The sequence below is a fragment of the Schistocerca gregaria genome, chromosome 9 (assembly GCF_023897955.1).
Source record: "Schistocerca gregaria isolate iqSchGreg1 chromosome 9, iqSchGreg1.2, whole genome shotgun sequence".
Taxonomy (NCBI): Eukaryota; Metazoa; Arthropoda; class Insecta; order Orthoptera; family Acrididae; genus Schistocerca; species Schistocerca gregaria.
In genome coordinates, this window is record NC_064928.1 from 144,680,007 (window position 1) to 144,697,086 (window position 17,080).

At 39.8% G+C, this 17,080-nt stretch overlaps 1 protein-coding gene across 2 annotated transcripts in view; it reads right to left on the reverse strand.

Annotated features, from left to right (window-relative positions):
* Window positions 1–17,080, reverse strand: part of LOC126292086 (signal recognition particle receptor subunit alpha homolog) — an 81,951-nt gene that overhangs the window by 54,854 nt on the left and 10,017 nt on the right. For both annotated transcript variants that reach the window (XM_049985902.1, XM_049985903.1), the window contains exon 3: window positions 10,689–10,863. In XM_049985902.1, the coding sequence (XP_049841859.1) occupies window positions 10,689–10,863 (175 nt within the window). The remainder of the gene's footprint in view (window positions 1–10,688; window positions 10,864–17,080) is intronic.

A 17,080-nucleotide genomic window follows, 5' to 3' on the forward strand; every position in this document is an offset into this window, starting at 1 on the left:
CTCTAATGAATGTAGCTATAAAATCTGATGAAGTTGCCCTCTGTCCACACACTGGTACTAATGCTAGTGCCAACATTGGAAATATTTATGTGACAGTTCCCACAAACTTGAGCCAACGTTCATTTGAACTCCAACAGAGGCAACGTAAAAATACCTGATGAACAGAACCTGACTGGTGCATTTGCAGTTTTGAGTGTAAATAATATTGCTTCACTGTTCGTGAGACAATTTGAAAAACTTAACTTTGAAATAAATATGACAATGATGATGAACGAACAAACAAGTTCAGTTTTTAAATGGTAATAACAGAAAACAAGCAACACTGGTGCCAAGGTGTGGTTTGTGTATCAGTATTGGCCTAAACCTTTGATGTTTAGTTGAAATATCAAGCAGTCATATCAAGAGTGGTGCCATCATTGGTTCCAAGCCTGTTTCATCAATCCACACATTGGACGAACACTGTTGACACCAATGCTGGACATAGTACCTGAATCATTGACAAAATAATGGAAATGAGCTGTAGCATTTGCCTTTAAGATACAATTTATTCTTTTGTATCATTATATAGACATCACTTTTACTCAATTATAAGACAAAGATCTTTTCCAAATTCATAATTCGAAAATTATGAGGTTGTCTTATATCTGCATATTAAACTCTTGCTGCTCAGGTGAACACTTTCACATCATTTAATAGATTGAATATGTGTCATCTTTCACTTACTGATGAAGCTTGGGCTATCGAGGTCATGAGCAGATTTATTTTGAAGGTTTGGGAAGGATAGATACGGCAAGTGATACTTGCACTCTGACAGCTTTAAGACTACCTGATAAGTCAAAGCACTCAATATGGTATCGACCTTGCTTGGACAATCATATGACATTTCACTCACACTGCATCACACAATGGATATGAGAGAAACTATGAACCAGCTACCACAATGATCTATCGCTCTGTTTAAAAATCTGACAATTTTGTGAAGCACAGGAGGACATAGAATCTAAAATTATTATCTTACAAACTCTTGTTGTATTTGAACAGATTTGCAATAGAAGTCCTTGTACATGCGTGGATACCATATACAAACATTTATCGATACTGTATACAAGCATTTATAGTACTCGTTAGGTGAAGTTAACATTGAAAGGCGAAAATGTTGCCCTTCAAAAAACATTACTTAACTCTGAATGCATGAACAGTTTATTTGATTATGAGATACTGTAATGATTTCCCAAGTGGGTTGCAAATGAGAAATTCAGTTATTGTTCAAGTATTAGAATAAGAGAGAAAATCATTACCACGTTTTAATCAGCTTCGACACAATATGATGACATTCAGATGAAATGAGAACAAGAAAGAAAATTAATGCAGAATTAGATGTTTAAAAAACAAAATTAATCATATTAAACTGTCTATAATCACCAGTATAGATTACAGCAGCAAGAGCCTCACAAAAATCACTAGATCACAGGACGAGCGAAAGTTTGAGACATACTAACTGTGTATGTGACCTTTTATACGTACATCATCATCACGTCATCGTTGTCATCATCATCATCATCATCATCATCATCTAAGACTGAGTATGCCTTTCAGCATTCAGTCTGGAGCATAGCCCCCTTATAAAATTCCTCTATGATCCCCTATCCAGTGCTAACATTGGTGCCTCTTCTGATGTTAAACCTATTACTTCAAAATCATTCTTAACCGAATCCAGGTACCTTCTCGTTGGTCTGCCCCGACTCCTCCAACCCTTTACTGCTGAACCCATGAGTCTCTTGGGTAACCTTGCTTCTCCCATGCATGTAACATGAACCCATCATCTAAGCCTGTTCACCCTAACTGCTACATCTATAGCGTTCATTCCCAGTTTTTCTTTGATTTCCTCATTGTGGACACCCTCCTGCCATTGTTCCCATCTACTAGTACCTGCAATCATACTAGCTACTTTCATATCTGTAACCTCAACCTCGTTGATAAGGTAACCTGAATCCACCCAGCTTTCGCTCCCATACAACAAAGTTGGTCGAAAGATTGAACGGTGCACAGATAACTTAGTCTTGGTACTGACTTCCTTCTTGCAGAAGAGAGTAGATCGTAGCTGAGTGCTCACTGCATTAGCTTTGCTACACCTCACTTCCAGTTCTTTCACTATGTTGCCATCCTGTGAGAATATGCATCCTAAGCACTTGAAACCATCCACCTGTTCTAACGTTGTTCCTCCTATTTGGCACTCAATCCGTTTATATTTCTTTCCCACTGACATTACTTTCGTTTTGGAGATGCTAATCTTCATACCGTAGTCCTTACATTTCTGATCTAGCTCTGAAATATTACTTTTCAAACTTTCAATCGAATCTGCCATCACAACTAAGTCATCCGCATATGCAAGACTGCTTATTTTGTGTTCACACATCTTAATCTCACCCAGCCAGTCTATTGTTTTCAACATATGATCCATATATAATATGAACAGCAGTGGAGACAGGTTGCAGCCTTGTCTTACCCCTGAAACTACTCTGAATCATGAACTCAATTTACCGTCAACTAACTGCTGCCCGACTATCCACGTAAAGACCTTTAATTGCTTGCAAAAGTTTGCCTCCTATTCCATAATCTCATAGAACAGACAATAACTTCCTCCTAGGAACCCGGTCGTATGCCTTTTCTAGATCTATAAAGCATAGATACAATTCCCTGTTCCATTCATAACACTTCTCCATTATTTGCCATAAGCTAAAGATCTGGTCCTGACAACCTCTAAGAGGCCTAAACCCACGCTGATTTTCATCCAATTGGTCCTCAGCTAATACTCGCACTTTCCTTTCAACAATACCTCTGTAGTTGTTACAATATTTTCTGTTTCTATGTTTAAAGATTGGTATGATTACTGCTTTTGTCCAGTTGGATGGAACCTGTCCCGACTCCCAGGCCATTTCAGTTATCCTGTATAGCCATTTAAGACCTGACATTCCACTATATTTGATGAGTTCCGACTTAATTTCACCCACCCCAGCTGCTTTATTGCACTGCAATCTATTGACCATTTTCTCCACTTCCTCAAATGTGATCCTATTTCCATCATCATTCCTATCCCATTCTACCTCGAAATCTGAAACATTACTGATCGTATTTTCACCTACATTGACCAACTCTTCAAAATATTCCCTCCATCTACCCAAGGCATCCACAGGATTCACCAGCACTCTTCCTGACCTCAAAATACTTGTCATTTACTTCTTACCTCCCTTTCGAAGGCTGCTAATTACACTCCAGAATGGTTTTCCAGCAGCTTGGCCCAAAGATTTCTTCTTGGATGCTGCAATTATCTGTTTGGCTCTGTTTCTTTCTTCAATGTAACTTTCTCTGTCTACCTGAGTTCTAGTATGTAGCCATTTTTGATATGCCTTTTTTTCCTTATACAGGCTGCCTTGACTGTGTCATTCCACAAAGCTGTTTGCCATTCTACCTTTACACACTACTGTTCCAAGACATTCTTTAGCCACTTCTAGTACTGCGTCCCTGTACCTTGTCCATTCCTTTTCGAATGACTGTAACTGACTACATTCAACTAACTGGTACCTTTCTGAGATCGCTGTTACGTACTTGTGCCTGATTTCCTTATCCTGACGTTTCTCCACTCTTATCCTCCTACATATGGACCTGACCTCTTCCACTTTCGGCCTCACAATTCCAATTTCGCTGCAGATTAAATAATGATCAGTTTTATCAAAGAATCCCCTGAATACACATGTGTCCCTCACAGCCTTCCTGAATTCCTGATCTGTTATTATATAGTCGGTGACAGATCTGGTACCCCTGCTTTCCGAAGTATACCGGTGAATGTTCTTATGTTTAAAAAAGGAGTTTGTGATTACTAAGCCCACACTGGCACAGAAATCCAAGAGTTGTTTCCCGTTCCTGTTGGCCTCCATATCTTCTCCAAATTTACCCATAACCTTTTGATACCCTTCTGTCCGATTTCCAATCCTGGGGTTAAAATCCCCCATGAGCAGAACACTGTCCTTGTCCTTTACTCTAACAACTACATCACTGAGTGCATCATAAAAAGTATCCATCTTATCTTGATCTGTCCCTTCACAATGCGAATATACTGACACAATCCTAATTTTCTTGCTAGATACTGTCAAATCTATCCACATCAGTCGTTCGTTTACATACCTTATTGCGACTATGCTGGGTTCCATTTCTTTCCTGATGTAAAGCCCTACACCCCATTGTGTTATTCCTGCTTTGACTCCTGGTAGGTAGACCTTGTATTCTCCCACTTCCTCTTCTTTATCACCCCTTTTCCCAAATGTCACTTCTTTCTCACCCCCATACCAGAATGTCACTAACAGCTAAAACGTCCAGCCCCATCTTACTTGCAGCCTCTGCCAGCTCTACCTTCTTCCCAGAGTAGCCCCCATTAATATTAATAGCTCCCCATCTCATTACCATTTGTTTGCCAAGTCGTATCTTGGGGGTCCCTGGTTTGTCAGAGGTGGGACTCCGTCACCTCTAAAGGTCCGAGGCATTTTGCTCTGATTATTGCCAGCATCATATTTGAAGTACCAGGGAAGCAGGTTGCTAGCCTTACTCGCCCCGAGTCCCATTGGGTTTTACCCCTAACGGCTGAGGGACTAACCGGTGGATTTGGTAGTCTTTGCCGTATGAGCACAAAGGTGACCACGACTCAGAATATGTCCGAGATGCCCAGCCTTATTCCAAAGTAACTGGTATCCCGACTGTCGGGACCACTTACTTGGCCACCCGTATGTTGCCCGTGGTTCATGAACTAGGACATGACTACACGAACCCACACCATGAACCACTTTTATACGTCTAAGTACATCAAAAAAAGTTTTACATCAACATGGTTCTGAGAGTTCTGTAGCACGTACAGAAAATTGTGTGAGAGAGAGAGAGAGAGAACAACATAAATATCACTTCCGCCCTTTTTATTGCTCATGAAAACCACACATTGCATGTTGTACCACCATACAGCGAGGCCTTCAGAGATGGTGGTCCAGACTGCTGTACACACTGGTACCTCTAAAACCCAGTAGTACGTCCTTTTGCACTGATGCATACCTGTATTTGTTGTGGCATACTATCCATAAGTTCACCAAGGCACTATTGGTCCAGATAGTACCATTCCTCAATGGTGATTTAGGGTAGATACTTCAGCATGGTAGGTGGGTCACGTTGTCCATAAACAGCCCTTTTCAATCCACCCTAGACATGTTTGACAGGGTTCATGTCTGGAGAATGTGCTGACCACTATAGTTGAGCGATGTCATTATCCTGAAGGAAGTCATTCACAAGACGGGCACGATGGGGGGGCGAGTTGTCGTCCACGGAGACAAATGCCTCCCTAATATGCTGCCGATACAGTTGTACTATCGGTCAGAGGATGGCATTCACACATTGTGCAGCCATTATGGCGCCTTCCATGGCCAACAGCAGCATACGTCGACCCCACATAATGTCACCACAAAATAGCAGGGAATCTCCACCCTGCTGCATTCATTGGACAGTGTGTCTAAGGCATTCAGCCTGACTGGGTTGCCTCCAAACACATCTCCAACGTTTGTCTGGTTGAAGGAACATGCGACACTCATCAGTGAAGAGAAAGTGATGCCAATCCTCAGCAGTCCATTCAACATGTTGTTGGGTTGATCCGTACCATGCTGCACAGTGTCATGGTTGCAAACATGGACCTCGCCATGGACATCTGGAGTGAAGTTACACATCATGCAGCTTATTGCACACAGTTTGAGTTTTAACACAATGTCCTGTAGCTGGATGGAAAGCTTTATTCAACATAGTGGTGTTGCTGTCAGGGTTCCTCCAAGCCATAATCTGTAGGTAGGGGTTATCCATTGCAGCCGTAGCCCTTGGACGGCCTGAGCGAGGCATGTTGTCGACAATTCCTGTCTCTCTACTTCTCCTCCATGTCCGAACAACATCGCTTTGGTTCACTCCGAGATGCCTGGACTCTTGGCTTGTTGAGAGCCCTTCCTGGCACAAAGTAACAATGCGGACATGATTGAACATCAGTATTGACTGTCTAAGCATGGTTGAACTACGGACAATACGATCTGTGTACCTCCTTCCTGGTGAAATGACAAACTGATTAGCTGTCGGACCCCCTCTGTCTAATGCACGGTTTTTACATCTTTGGGCAGGTTTAGTGACATCTCTGAACAGTCAAAGGGACTGTGTCTGACACAATATCCAGAGTCAACGTCTGTCTTAAGGAGTTCTGGGAACTGGGGTAATGCAAAACGATTTTTGATGTATGTATATTTATTAGTTGATGTTGTTACATATGGCTTGCACCCTAGAGGATACTGAAGTCTGTGTTTCATAGTTGCTCAGCACAGCATTACAGATGGTTTGGAGGGGCAACAGTGGTACAGGCTTAGCTGAGAACCACCATGCGTGCGGGGAGGCAAGAGGAGCAGTGAATGGGCAGCGAATTACATCTTGCTGCCAACCATGAGAACCCATACCACTGCAGTCTGCCTGAATCCATTTGAATTGATATTAAAACTGGACAAATACACAACAATAGTATACATTTCTGCAGGATACACTGAAAGTCTATATATTGCTGTAACAATGTTATTGACCATCACTGTGAGGTGCAATGGGAACAAAAGGGGCTGTGTCAGCCACCGGACCTGCACAGCCAACGAGAGAGCAGCAGGCACACAATATATTTGAAAGCAAGAAACATAGTAACAGTCTCACATAAATGCGTAAGTGAAGTCTGATATTTAATAGACAAAAAACAGCTGCATTCTTAAGTTCCATTATGACCACAACCTCAGACATTGCAAATGTATTCAGAAGAAACTGTGAAATGTTTGTTAGGACAAAGATTTAAATTTCTCAACTCTGCTATTAGGATGATGGTGGCATTTAAAAACAGTGATACCAGGGACAACATGATTAGTAAACATTAAAGGTAGTGAAGTTAAAGACTAATGTAAACCATTCCTTTTTATTTTATTTTTTCTTGTATTATCAAAATGTAGACAATGAATAAATGGCCAAAGTTTAAGTATGTGGAGCAAAAAAAACACAAGATTGATGCTAGAAATTCCCTGATTTTACATTTATTCCTAGTAGGGTTTAAATGTTGATTCTAAGTTCTTACTCAACGTCTCGCTTCACTTCATCCCATTTTCTTCCTACTGCCATTTAATGTGACCGAGCATGATGTAAGTGGCTCAAAAGGCAGATGGTTTCCCCCACGGGTGGTGGCAGAATTAAAGGACTATTTTAGGCTGTTGTGGAGAGAGGAAATGCTGACGTAATCCACAATTTTTATTAAAAATGAAGAAATTCCTCCAGCTGTATATAAGGTGTCTATTTCATTTTGGCAATTTTGTATGGGGCTGAAGGTGACGTCATTACAACGTTTAAACTAGTTGCCAAAATAAAATCGACACCTTCATTTTTTAATATAAATTTATACCAGCTGACATTCCACTGTCCTCCATTTCAACTATGGATGTACGAAGATTAATCCATGATTGGTGTTGCCAACACAACTTGCAACATTTAGCTTCACTGCGCAATTATGATACAACTACTGCTAGGTTGCAGCGGTAATGGAAAAAACAAGACACTCAACACAAAGTGCTCTAGACCAAGGCAATATATAATGAAATGGGCCAGCCACTACCCTTTCTTGTGCCACTTATAACTGAGTCCCATCTTTTTGCCTGTATTTCTAATGTACTGTATTCAGCAAAAATATGAATCGTCAACCTTCTAAATTCAAACATTGAGTCTCAAAGGATGTGCTAAGTCATAATAGAGGAAATGTCACCCACTTCCGGCTAGTGAACTCTTCTTGGCAGGCAACTTGTTAAGTCACCCAATAGCCAGCTCAACGAATGCACCACACTAACATATGTAAAACGAGTTCAGCTACTAGATCTGTGAAGAGGGGGAATGGCCCTTTAGTGACAGGAGTACAATTAGGGGTGAAAGCATTTTATGAAGTGCTGAAAATATACTTTTCATGCAGATAGTGTGCTATGACAGATGTCACACGGAAATAGAACAAAGGTTTGTGATAGCACATTTTATAGAGTTTCATGTTAAAATCTGACATGATACAGTTGCAACAACTACATACACTACTTATGTATATACTTTGCACTGCAAACACCACACACTGTAGATCTTAAAGATTGGCAGCAGTGATAGAGGGCATGAAGCAAAACTGTAGCATCTGAGCTTTCTTTCAAATTTACTTTTTACACAGTCTACAGAAATTCACTGGTGGGGGAAATAAATAATTTTTTCCACGAGTCTGTTTCTCTCATCAAGCCTAAAACAACACTAACTGTGGTGAGCATATGAAGTGCGGCTCATAAGAAAAGCATTAAACAATAACAGCAATGATAAAGTATGCCATTAAGCAGATTTCTGCATTTATGCTTATGGTTTAAACACTTAGCTGCTGTGATGTTTTTGTTTAGTTTAACATGTTGATCAATTTTTGCTTTTTTCTGGGTGAGCACTAAGGATGAGCTCTCAAAATCGCATGTTTCAAATGTGTAATTTGTAGTCTTAGCATGTCTGAAAACTGCTCGATTACCTTGTACCCAGATAGCAATTTCAGTTTTTTGACGAGTTTTTACTTGCTGTTACACATGTGTGATTTTTAAGAACTGATGAAAATCATTACCACAAATTACTGTATAAACATTGTATTGTGCATTTAATTACTTCACTTAGGCAGGTTTTATACAAAGTATTGGAGAGGATAGCTATTTTTAATCATATATGACAATTACATGAGCTTTTGCTCATGTTTTGGGGGTTTTAACATTTTCCCCAATTTTGTGTTTTTTAAGTCTGCATCACACAAAAACGTAAAATAGGGGCTTCACTGAAGTTATAATGCCACCATTTGAGGCAGACACCTACTGCCACTGAAACAATTTGTAATTTTGATTAGTCTGAAAATGATTTTTAAAATATTTCTCAAGGAGAAACTTACAAAAGAAAGGGGGTCGTCTTTTACTGTGGTAAATATCAACAATGTAGGAAGAGAGATTGGTACTTACCATAAAGAACACACTTCAAGTTGCAGACAGGCACAATTAAAAGAAACTTACATAAAGCTTTCAGCCACAGACTTACGCACACATGGAGAGGTGGGAAGCATCATGTGGGACGTCCCTCATTTCACGCCACGATGACAGGTAATTAAAGCCCTAGTGAAGGATGTGGTTCAATTGTTCCAGTGTGGAGTGATACTGGACAAAGAAGGGGACACACCTGTGTGGGAGGTTCTTGGGAGTGGTGGGAGGATTGGGGATGTGAGGGGAAATGGCACGTGAGATCTATCTGCAGACTAGTCCTGGAGGATAGAGACCATCTGTGAAAGCCTTGGTGAGACCTGCAGCTTACTGAGTAAGGGAGTTCTTGTTGCTGTAGATACTCAGGCTCCAGGTGGCCAGGCTGCATGGGAGAGACATTTTAGTGTGAAACGGATGACAGCTGTCAATATGCAGGTTGTTGGTGGGTTTAACCTGGACAGGGATGTGGACGGGGCCATCAGAGAGGAGGAAAAAACTCTGGTAAATATGGTAACTACCTGGCAGATTTTACAGAGTATGTAAGCTCCTTTGTCTCTTCTTTATCTATTGACAGATTGAAGATGGCTATTGGCTGCTCAAAGCCAGTGAGTTGTGACTGTTTTGAGTGCGAGTGTGTGTGAGGAGGCACTTAGAATGGACTGGGGGAGGGTGGTTAGAGGTGGATACATAAAACACTTACACTGGGGTTTCTTCTGACATACGGCACATTATAATAAGGATACGTCTATATGATACAAGTGTGATATTGTATGTATATTTATACACAAAACAGATCAACTGAGCCTATCAAAAAATGTGGCCTGCGGAGAGAGAGAGAGAGAGAGAGAGAGAGAGAGAGAGAGAGAGAACAACAGGGAGAATATTTCTTTTGCGTCTATCTGTTTTTTGGCTGTAAGCTGTGGTGACTGATCTATAGCTTAGCCTGAATTATAAGCTAGTTTGAAAGACAACAGGTTGTGAGATGGTGAAGCCAACAAATGTGAATGTGAAATCTGAGTTGTGGTAATATACTGATTTGTAAAGCATCCTGAGGTCTAGGTTGGAAAGTGACAATTAGGTCATCAGTTGGCAAAGTGGTATCCAACATTTCAGTTAATCCCGCAAAAACAACAAAACTACCCCAATCCAAATCTATTCTCATCACAAAAGTCTTCAAGTTGGAAAGCTGCCCACTTCTGCAGTGTTCTGTGGATTCACCTCCACCAGTTGCTGGCAGCCAAGAAGATTAAGTCTCTTTCCACATATCATCTTATGAGTGACATTGGTGGGTATCTGTTCTCTTCCACCCTGTGCTGTTGCCACACTTTAGTGTTGTTGTTGTTCACAGCAACGTTTTGTAAGAACTTACAGTGTGGAATTATCTCCACATCTCTTCCAGTTTACATAAGCAAACTCAACCCCCTCGATGTTAGCCTGCCCCCCCCCCCCCCTCTCTCTCTCTCTCTCTCTCTCTCTCTCTCTCTCTCTCTCTCTCTCTCTCTGCACAAAATACCTTCGCAACAGGACATACACTGTAATACAAATTAATATAAGAGGATTCATTAAAAAATTACACACCTGCTTTCTTGTTTTCCTTCTCCTCTCCCTTCCTCTCAATCATGGAGGCAACGGTCTTCTTGGACTTTTGTGATTCCTCAAAAGTTCTCATCTGTTTGGGGAGTTTTGCTTGCTGCTTCCCCCACTGCTCAGCAGCAGCAAGAACTGTTCGGTACGTGTCACTGAAGTCAAAGTCCTGCAAACGTGAGAAATAATTAAGTAAATTATCTTCTGTGGTACACTAAACAAATTATATTTATTTCCAGACATAGATCTAACTTTGCAGATATCTGAATAATTTTTTGCATTTACAGTTCAAGCAGACTACATCCACATAAACTACTACTGTTGTCAAGGTAGAATTATGATATAGTTCTCTTTTCAGATAGCTTCTTACGTCTATGCAAAATGAAATCCTTGACAGGGGGGCAAACTTGTACAATCACCAGTAGAGGTGGCGACACAGATAAAGAACTCTGCTTGTATTCCCAATATTATTGTTCAAATCCACATCAAGGCATCTTCCTAGGTTTTCCTAAAACACTTAAATTGAATCATGCTATTGTAACTTCACATGCCACAGCCTATTCCAATCCCATTCTTTCTTCAAGTTGGCCAGCATATCTGATAAAATTACACTGATGTGAATTTGACTTATGACTATTAGTTTTTAAACAGACTAGAACTCAAATGGCAATTTGACATTACTTCACAAAATGAGCTATTCGAGTACAACTAGTGGGCTGATACAAAATTCTGGCGTGTTGCTTCTATTATTCTACCTAGACTGAGCCTTTTGTTTCCAGTCTCCACCTAACAAAGCAAGATGTAGTTTAAAAAGCCTGAGTTTCTTTCTTAACTCTAGTGTAGCTGTTTAACAACTGTGTATGTATAGAAAGGAGAAGTCACCTCAGGAAACACTGTCTAATACTTACCAGTAGCTTCAGGAAGTGAAATTTCAAGTACTGCTAAGACATTTAAAAACAGGAAAAGGTATATTTATATTTTGGAACAGTTAGTTTCTTCCTTAAGGAGAATGGCGTTGTAAGAAGGATAGGTAACTCAGGTTGCAGGGAACCTACCTACTGCACAGATAAAGGAAGAGAGAGTAAGAGGTCAAAAACACCACATTAGTAAACACTATTCCAATGATGACAAGATTGTGTGGTGAGGACAATATAAAAATATCCTAGATACATTAGAAAACTCAGGTTAAGAGTCAGCGGATACATTAAAGGAACAAACCTAAACAGATCACAAAATAAAAAGTCTAATTCTTTAAGAACAGGAGGAAGGTCAAAATGGGCAATGGATCGGCAAGACCAAAAGTAATCTGAAATTGGCAGAAATTACACTAGAAGACATCCACAACTGCAAAATTTCCAGGACCAAAAGCCACAAAAGGCGAGCTGAACAAGAGGAAAAAACCAAAGAGGAAGACTGGAACAACATAATCTGACAATGAGAAAGGAAGCCCCCAGAAAAAGAATGCAAGAAATATGGGCTCAAAGGAAGGCAAAAGACCACCTCTAGGTACATTCTGTAATCATAAAGAGACCATTCACAAATCATAGTGCTGATGATGCCACAACACATAAGAGGCTGCTACTTGGGTAGACGACTGTACATGGGAGGCACACAAGGGTTTTTTTTAGATTAAATGACTCTCAATCCAATTCAGACAACAAAAGCTGTAGGAAACACAGAAGAATCAGTGTAAGATCAAAAGCAATGCCTCCCACAGGTGAGAGTATTAAAATCCTAATAGTTAACTTCCGAATCATTTGTAGCAAAGTGCCAGAGTTTGGAGCACTCATGAAAAGTGGCAAAGTTCACATAATCCTAGGTACAGAAATTGATAACAGTGAGATTTATTGGCAAAATTTAAGTGTATATTGAATGGATAGGCAAATGGGAAATGGAGATGGTGCATTTGTCGCAGTAGACAAGTAACTCAAATCCACTGAGGTTGAAATTGAAGCTGCATGTGAGACTGTTCGGACAAAACCCAGTATCGGGACGGGCATACAATTATTACTGGATCCTATCGCCCCCAAACACACTGTAATCGTCAGTGGATGTTGTAATCATCCAACAACTGGGATATTTACAGTTTTGCTATTGGTGGGCGGAATAAGACACCCTGTGAAACTATACTAAATGCTCTCTCTGAAAACTACTCCCAGAACAGATAGATAGTAGTTCCACTCCTGATGCAAATATATTGGATCTGATGACAAACAAACAGATGTGACACCTTTGAGGATGTCCACATTGAAACTTATCAGCGAGCACAATGCAGTTGTGGCAACAATGATTACCAAAGTATAAAGGACAACTAAAACAAGCAGAAAGATATGTATTTTCACATAACTAGACAAAAACAGTAGTGTCGTATCTCAATGAGAATCTTTAAACTTTTGTCACAGGGCAGAAACATATAGATGAACTCTGCCACAAGTTTAAAAGAATTGTTGATTATGCTCTGTATAGATATATACCCAATAGAAGAGTTCAGAATGGCTGGGAATCTCCATGGTATACAGTCATTGAAAGAAACTTCGAAGGAAGCAGAGATTACAGGATAACAGGTTTAAGACAATGTGTAGGCTACAGATAGAGAGGCTAGTTGAAACATATTTGACTGTCAAGAGAGCAATATGTGATGCCTTCAGTAACTAACACAGCAGAATACTGTCAAGTGATCTTTCACAGTGCCCAAAGAAATTCTGGTCGTATGTAAAGGCTGTCAGTGGCACCAAAGTCAAAGGTCCAGTACCTAGCAAAAGCTGAAATGCTTAACTCCATTTTCAAATCTTCCTTTATAAAGACAAACCCAGAGAACTCCCCCAAATTAATCCTTATACCACTGAAAAGATTAATGACATAAGTATTAGTGTCAGTGGTTTTGAGAAACAGCTGAAATCATTAAAATTGAACAAAGCTCCAAGACCCAATGGAATCCTTATCAGATTCTATACTGAATTTGCTGTTGAATTAACCACTCTTGTAATTATAACTTATTGTAGATCCTTCAAAGAAGAAACCATGCTTAGTTCTTGGGAAAAAAGCACAAGTCACACCCATCTACAAGAAGGGGAGTAGAGGTGATACACAAAACTACATCCCAATATCTTTGACATCAATTAGTTGTAGAATCTTAGAACATATCCTGAAAAAACATAATGAGGCATCTCATATGGAATGATCTCAGTGCCAGCTAGCATGGATTCCAAAAACATTTACCATGTGAAACCCAACTCGCACTTTTCTCAAATGACATGCTGAAAGCTTTGGATCATGGCATTCAGGCAGATGCAGTATTTATTGATTTCCAAAAAAAGCACTGGACTCAGTACCACACATATGTTTTTTGTCAAAAGTATGATCACATGGGGTATCAAGTGAAATTTGTGACTGGATTGAGGACATTTTGGTACGGGAGATGCAGAATGCTATCTCGGATGGGGAGTCATCATCAAATGTAGAAGTAACATTGGTTGTGCCCACAGGAAGTGCTGTTCATTTTGTTTATTAATGACCTTGCAGAAAATATTAATAGTAACCTTAGACTTTTAGCACATGATGCAGTTACCTATAAAGAAGCATTGTCTGAAAGAAGCTGCATAAATGTGTTGTTAATCTTAATATGAATTCAAAGTGGTGCAAAGATTGGCAACTTGTTTTAAATGTTCAGACATGTAAAGCTGTGCACTTCACAAAACAAAACAAAAAAGTGGTAACCTATGACTATAATATGTCACTGCTGGAATTTGTCAACTCATACAAATGTCTGGGTGTAACACACTATAGGGATATGAAATGGAATGATCACTTAGGTTCAGTTGTGGGAAGCAGCATGTGGTAGACAGGAGATACTGAATGTTTACAAAGAAGGGCAGCATGAATAACCACAGATATGTTTAATCTATAGAAGTGAGTCACAGAGGTACTGAAGGAATTGAACTGTCAGATTCCTGAAGATAAGACGTCAACTATCCCAAGAAAGGCTTTGAAGTTTCAAGAACCGGGTTTAAATGATGATGACTAGAAATATACAAATATACTAGGCCCCCTGTGTATTGCTCACACTGAGATTGTGAGGCTAAGATTGGAATAATTACTGCACACAGACACAGGCAATCGAACAAACATTCTTCCCGTGTTCCACACGTGAATGAAACAGGAAGAAATCCTAATAACTGGTACAATGGACATTCCTTCTGCCATGCACCTCACGATGGTTAGCAGAGTATCGGAGCTGGCGTTTATCCTATACTACAGGCATCATTTAAGAAGGGATTTTTCTTAATTCCATCCCCTAAGCAAGTGAAATGGGTGATGAGAGGCTTTGAGAATATATCTGTGTTAAGACAATTTTGAACTTGGGACTATGAAAATCAGTATTTGGTTTTTTGGAGGGGGGGAAAAAGTGTTTTTATATTTTGAAAATTAAACCCATAAGGGGGTGAAAAGTTTTTAGGAAACAAATCATTATTAAGGAACTACTAAAATATTTTTAAAGCTACATTTATGAAAACTGGAATTTGACTTCTTGGTAAGAGATAAAATAATACCTGTTTCAGTGCTTTTTGGAAATTCAACTCCTAAGTGGGTGAAATAGTGGATGACAATTTTTATGAAAATATGCTGTAATATGAGGACTGTTCAAAAAATTCCGAAACTTTGTCCACCAAATTTTTCTGTGCTTAACTTTTACTTCGAAATATTCTCCTCCGCCACTGGTGCGGCACTGACAATACTGTTTCCACTTCCTGAAGCACTCTATGGATGCCACTTGATGGATCGCCTGAAGCGCTGTCTGTGAATTTTCTTTTATCCTGTCTATTGTTGCACATCTTCATCCTTCAATGGGGTTTTCAACTTTGGCAATAAATAAAAAAAGTTTGCAGAGGCCACGTGTGGAGAGTACACCGGATGAGGCAGCACAGTGATTTCCATTTTTTTGTGCAATAGTTATGCACCTGCCGGGCTGAACATGCAAGTGCATTATTGTGATGCAAGAACCATGAGTTGTCTTAGCATGTTTCAGGTGTTCCCTGCTCACCTTTTCTCGCAGGCATTGCAACATGTCCCGATTTTGTCTCTGTAGCATGAATTCATGATGAACTAGTTCTTCAAAGCCAAAGAAAACTATCAGCATGGGTTTGACATTTCGCCCAAGTTGACGAGCTTTTTTTTGGTCTTTGAGAACCTTCCCAACCCATTGTGAACCTTAGTCTCAACACTGTAACCATAGACCCACATTTCATCACCATTTATGATTATTTTAGGGAATCATCTCATTCTCATTTGCATGATCCAAAAGCTCTTCATGGAGTGTTAGGTAAAGGTCTTTCTGGTCTTGACTCACGAGCCGAGGAACAAACTTGACGGCAGCACGATGCATTCCAAGATGCTTTATCAGGATTTTGAGATATGGTCCAACTTAAATGTTACATTCTTCTGCACCTCTTGGACAGTCAGTCTATGATTGGCATGCACAATTTCATTGCCGTTCCTGATGTGAGCGTCGTTGGTAAACGTTGAAGGGCGTCCGGAATGAGGATATCTAACTTCTGTCCAGCTATTTTTTAACCATGCGAACCATTCGTAACACCACTTAAGACTTAACACTGTAGGCTTCCTGCATCATTTGGTGTGCCTCTGTAAAGGTTTTCTTGAGTCTTATGCAAAATTTAATGCAGCCACATTGCTCCTGTAACTCTGCCATCTAGAAATTCGCAAACTGTGCAACAAAACGTCCTACTCAATACAGCACTGAACAAGAACTAACAGACATACTGTAATGTAATCAACCAACAGAAATAAGGTTTACCTAAAGCAAAAAGTAAGATACTCATAGTAAAGGTTTGAAGTAATTATATTACATTGCCAGAAAACGTGATTAATTTAATTATGAATATGTTCTTTTGCAATAAATAATGATTTTGTTTAAGATGATTTGTATAATCTTTGGAGTGTATAAGGTCAGCAGACCAAAGAAGCTAAGAAAAAGGAATATCTGCAACTTCCAGACACATGTTGGCTTGCCCTCCACTTCTTTTTCAGTCTTCGAGGAAGACAGTCGTGCTTTTGTAACAAGTGGTGTATAACTGAGTTAGATAATCAATGTTGATAGTAAAAGTGCAAACTTACACTGCAAATAGTGTAGTTCAGAACAAAAAGTTTGAATAAATATAATGTTTAGCAAAAAGTATTTCCAATCTGGTGGAGTTTATTTAAACAGAATAAAACCCAGGCCATGCTTCATGTTGGAATGATCATTTTGCAAACAAAGGAAACTATGAAACCCCCTGGACAAACAAGATCTGCAGTTATTGGGTACGTAATCTTTCAGCAACTACTAACAAATTCGCACTGAAATTGTGCTGGGACTGGACTTATTATTC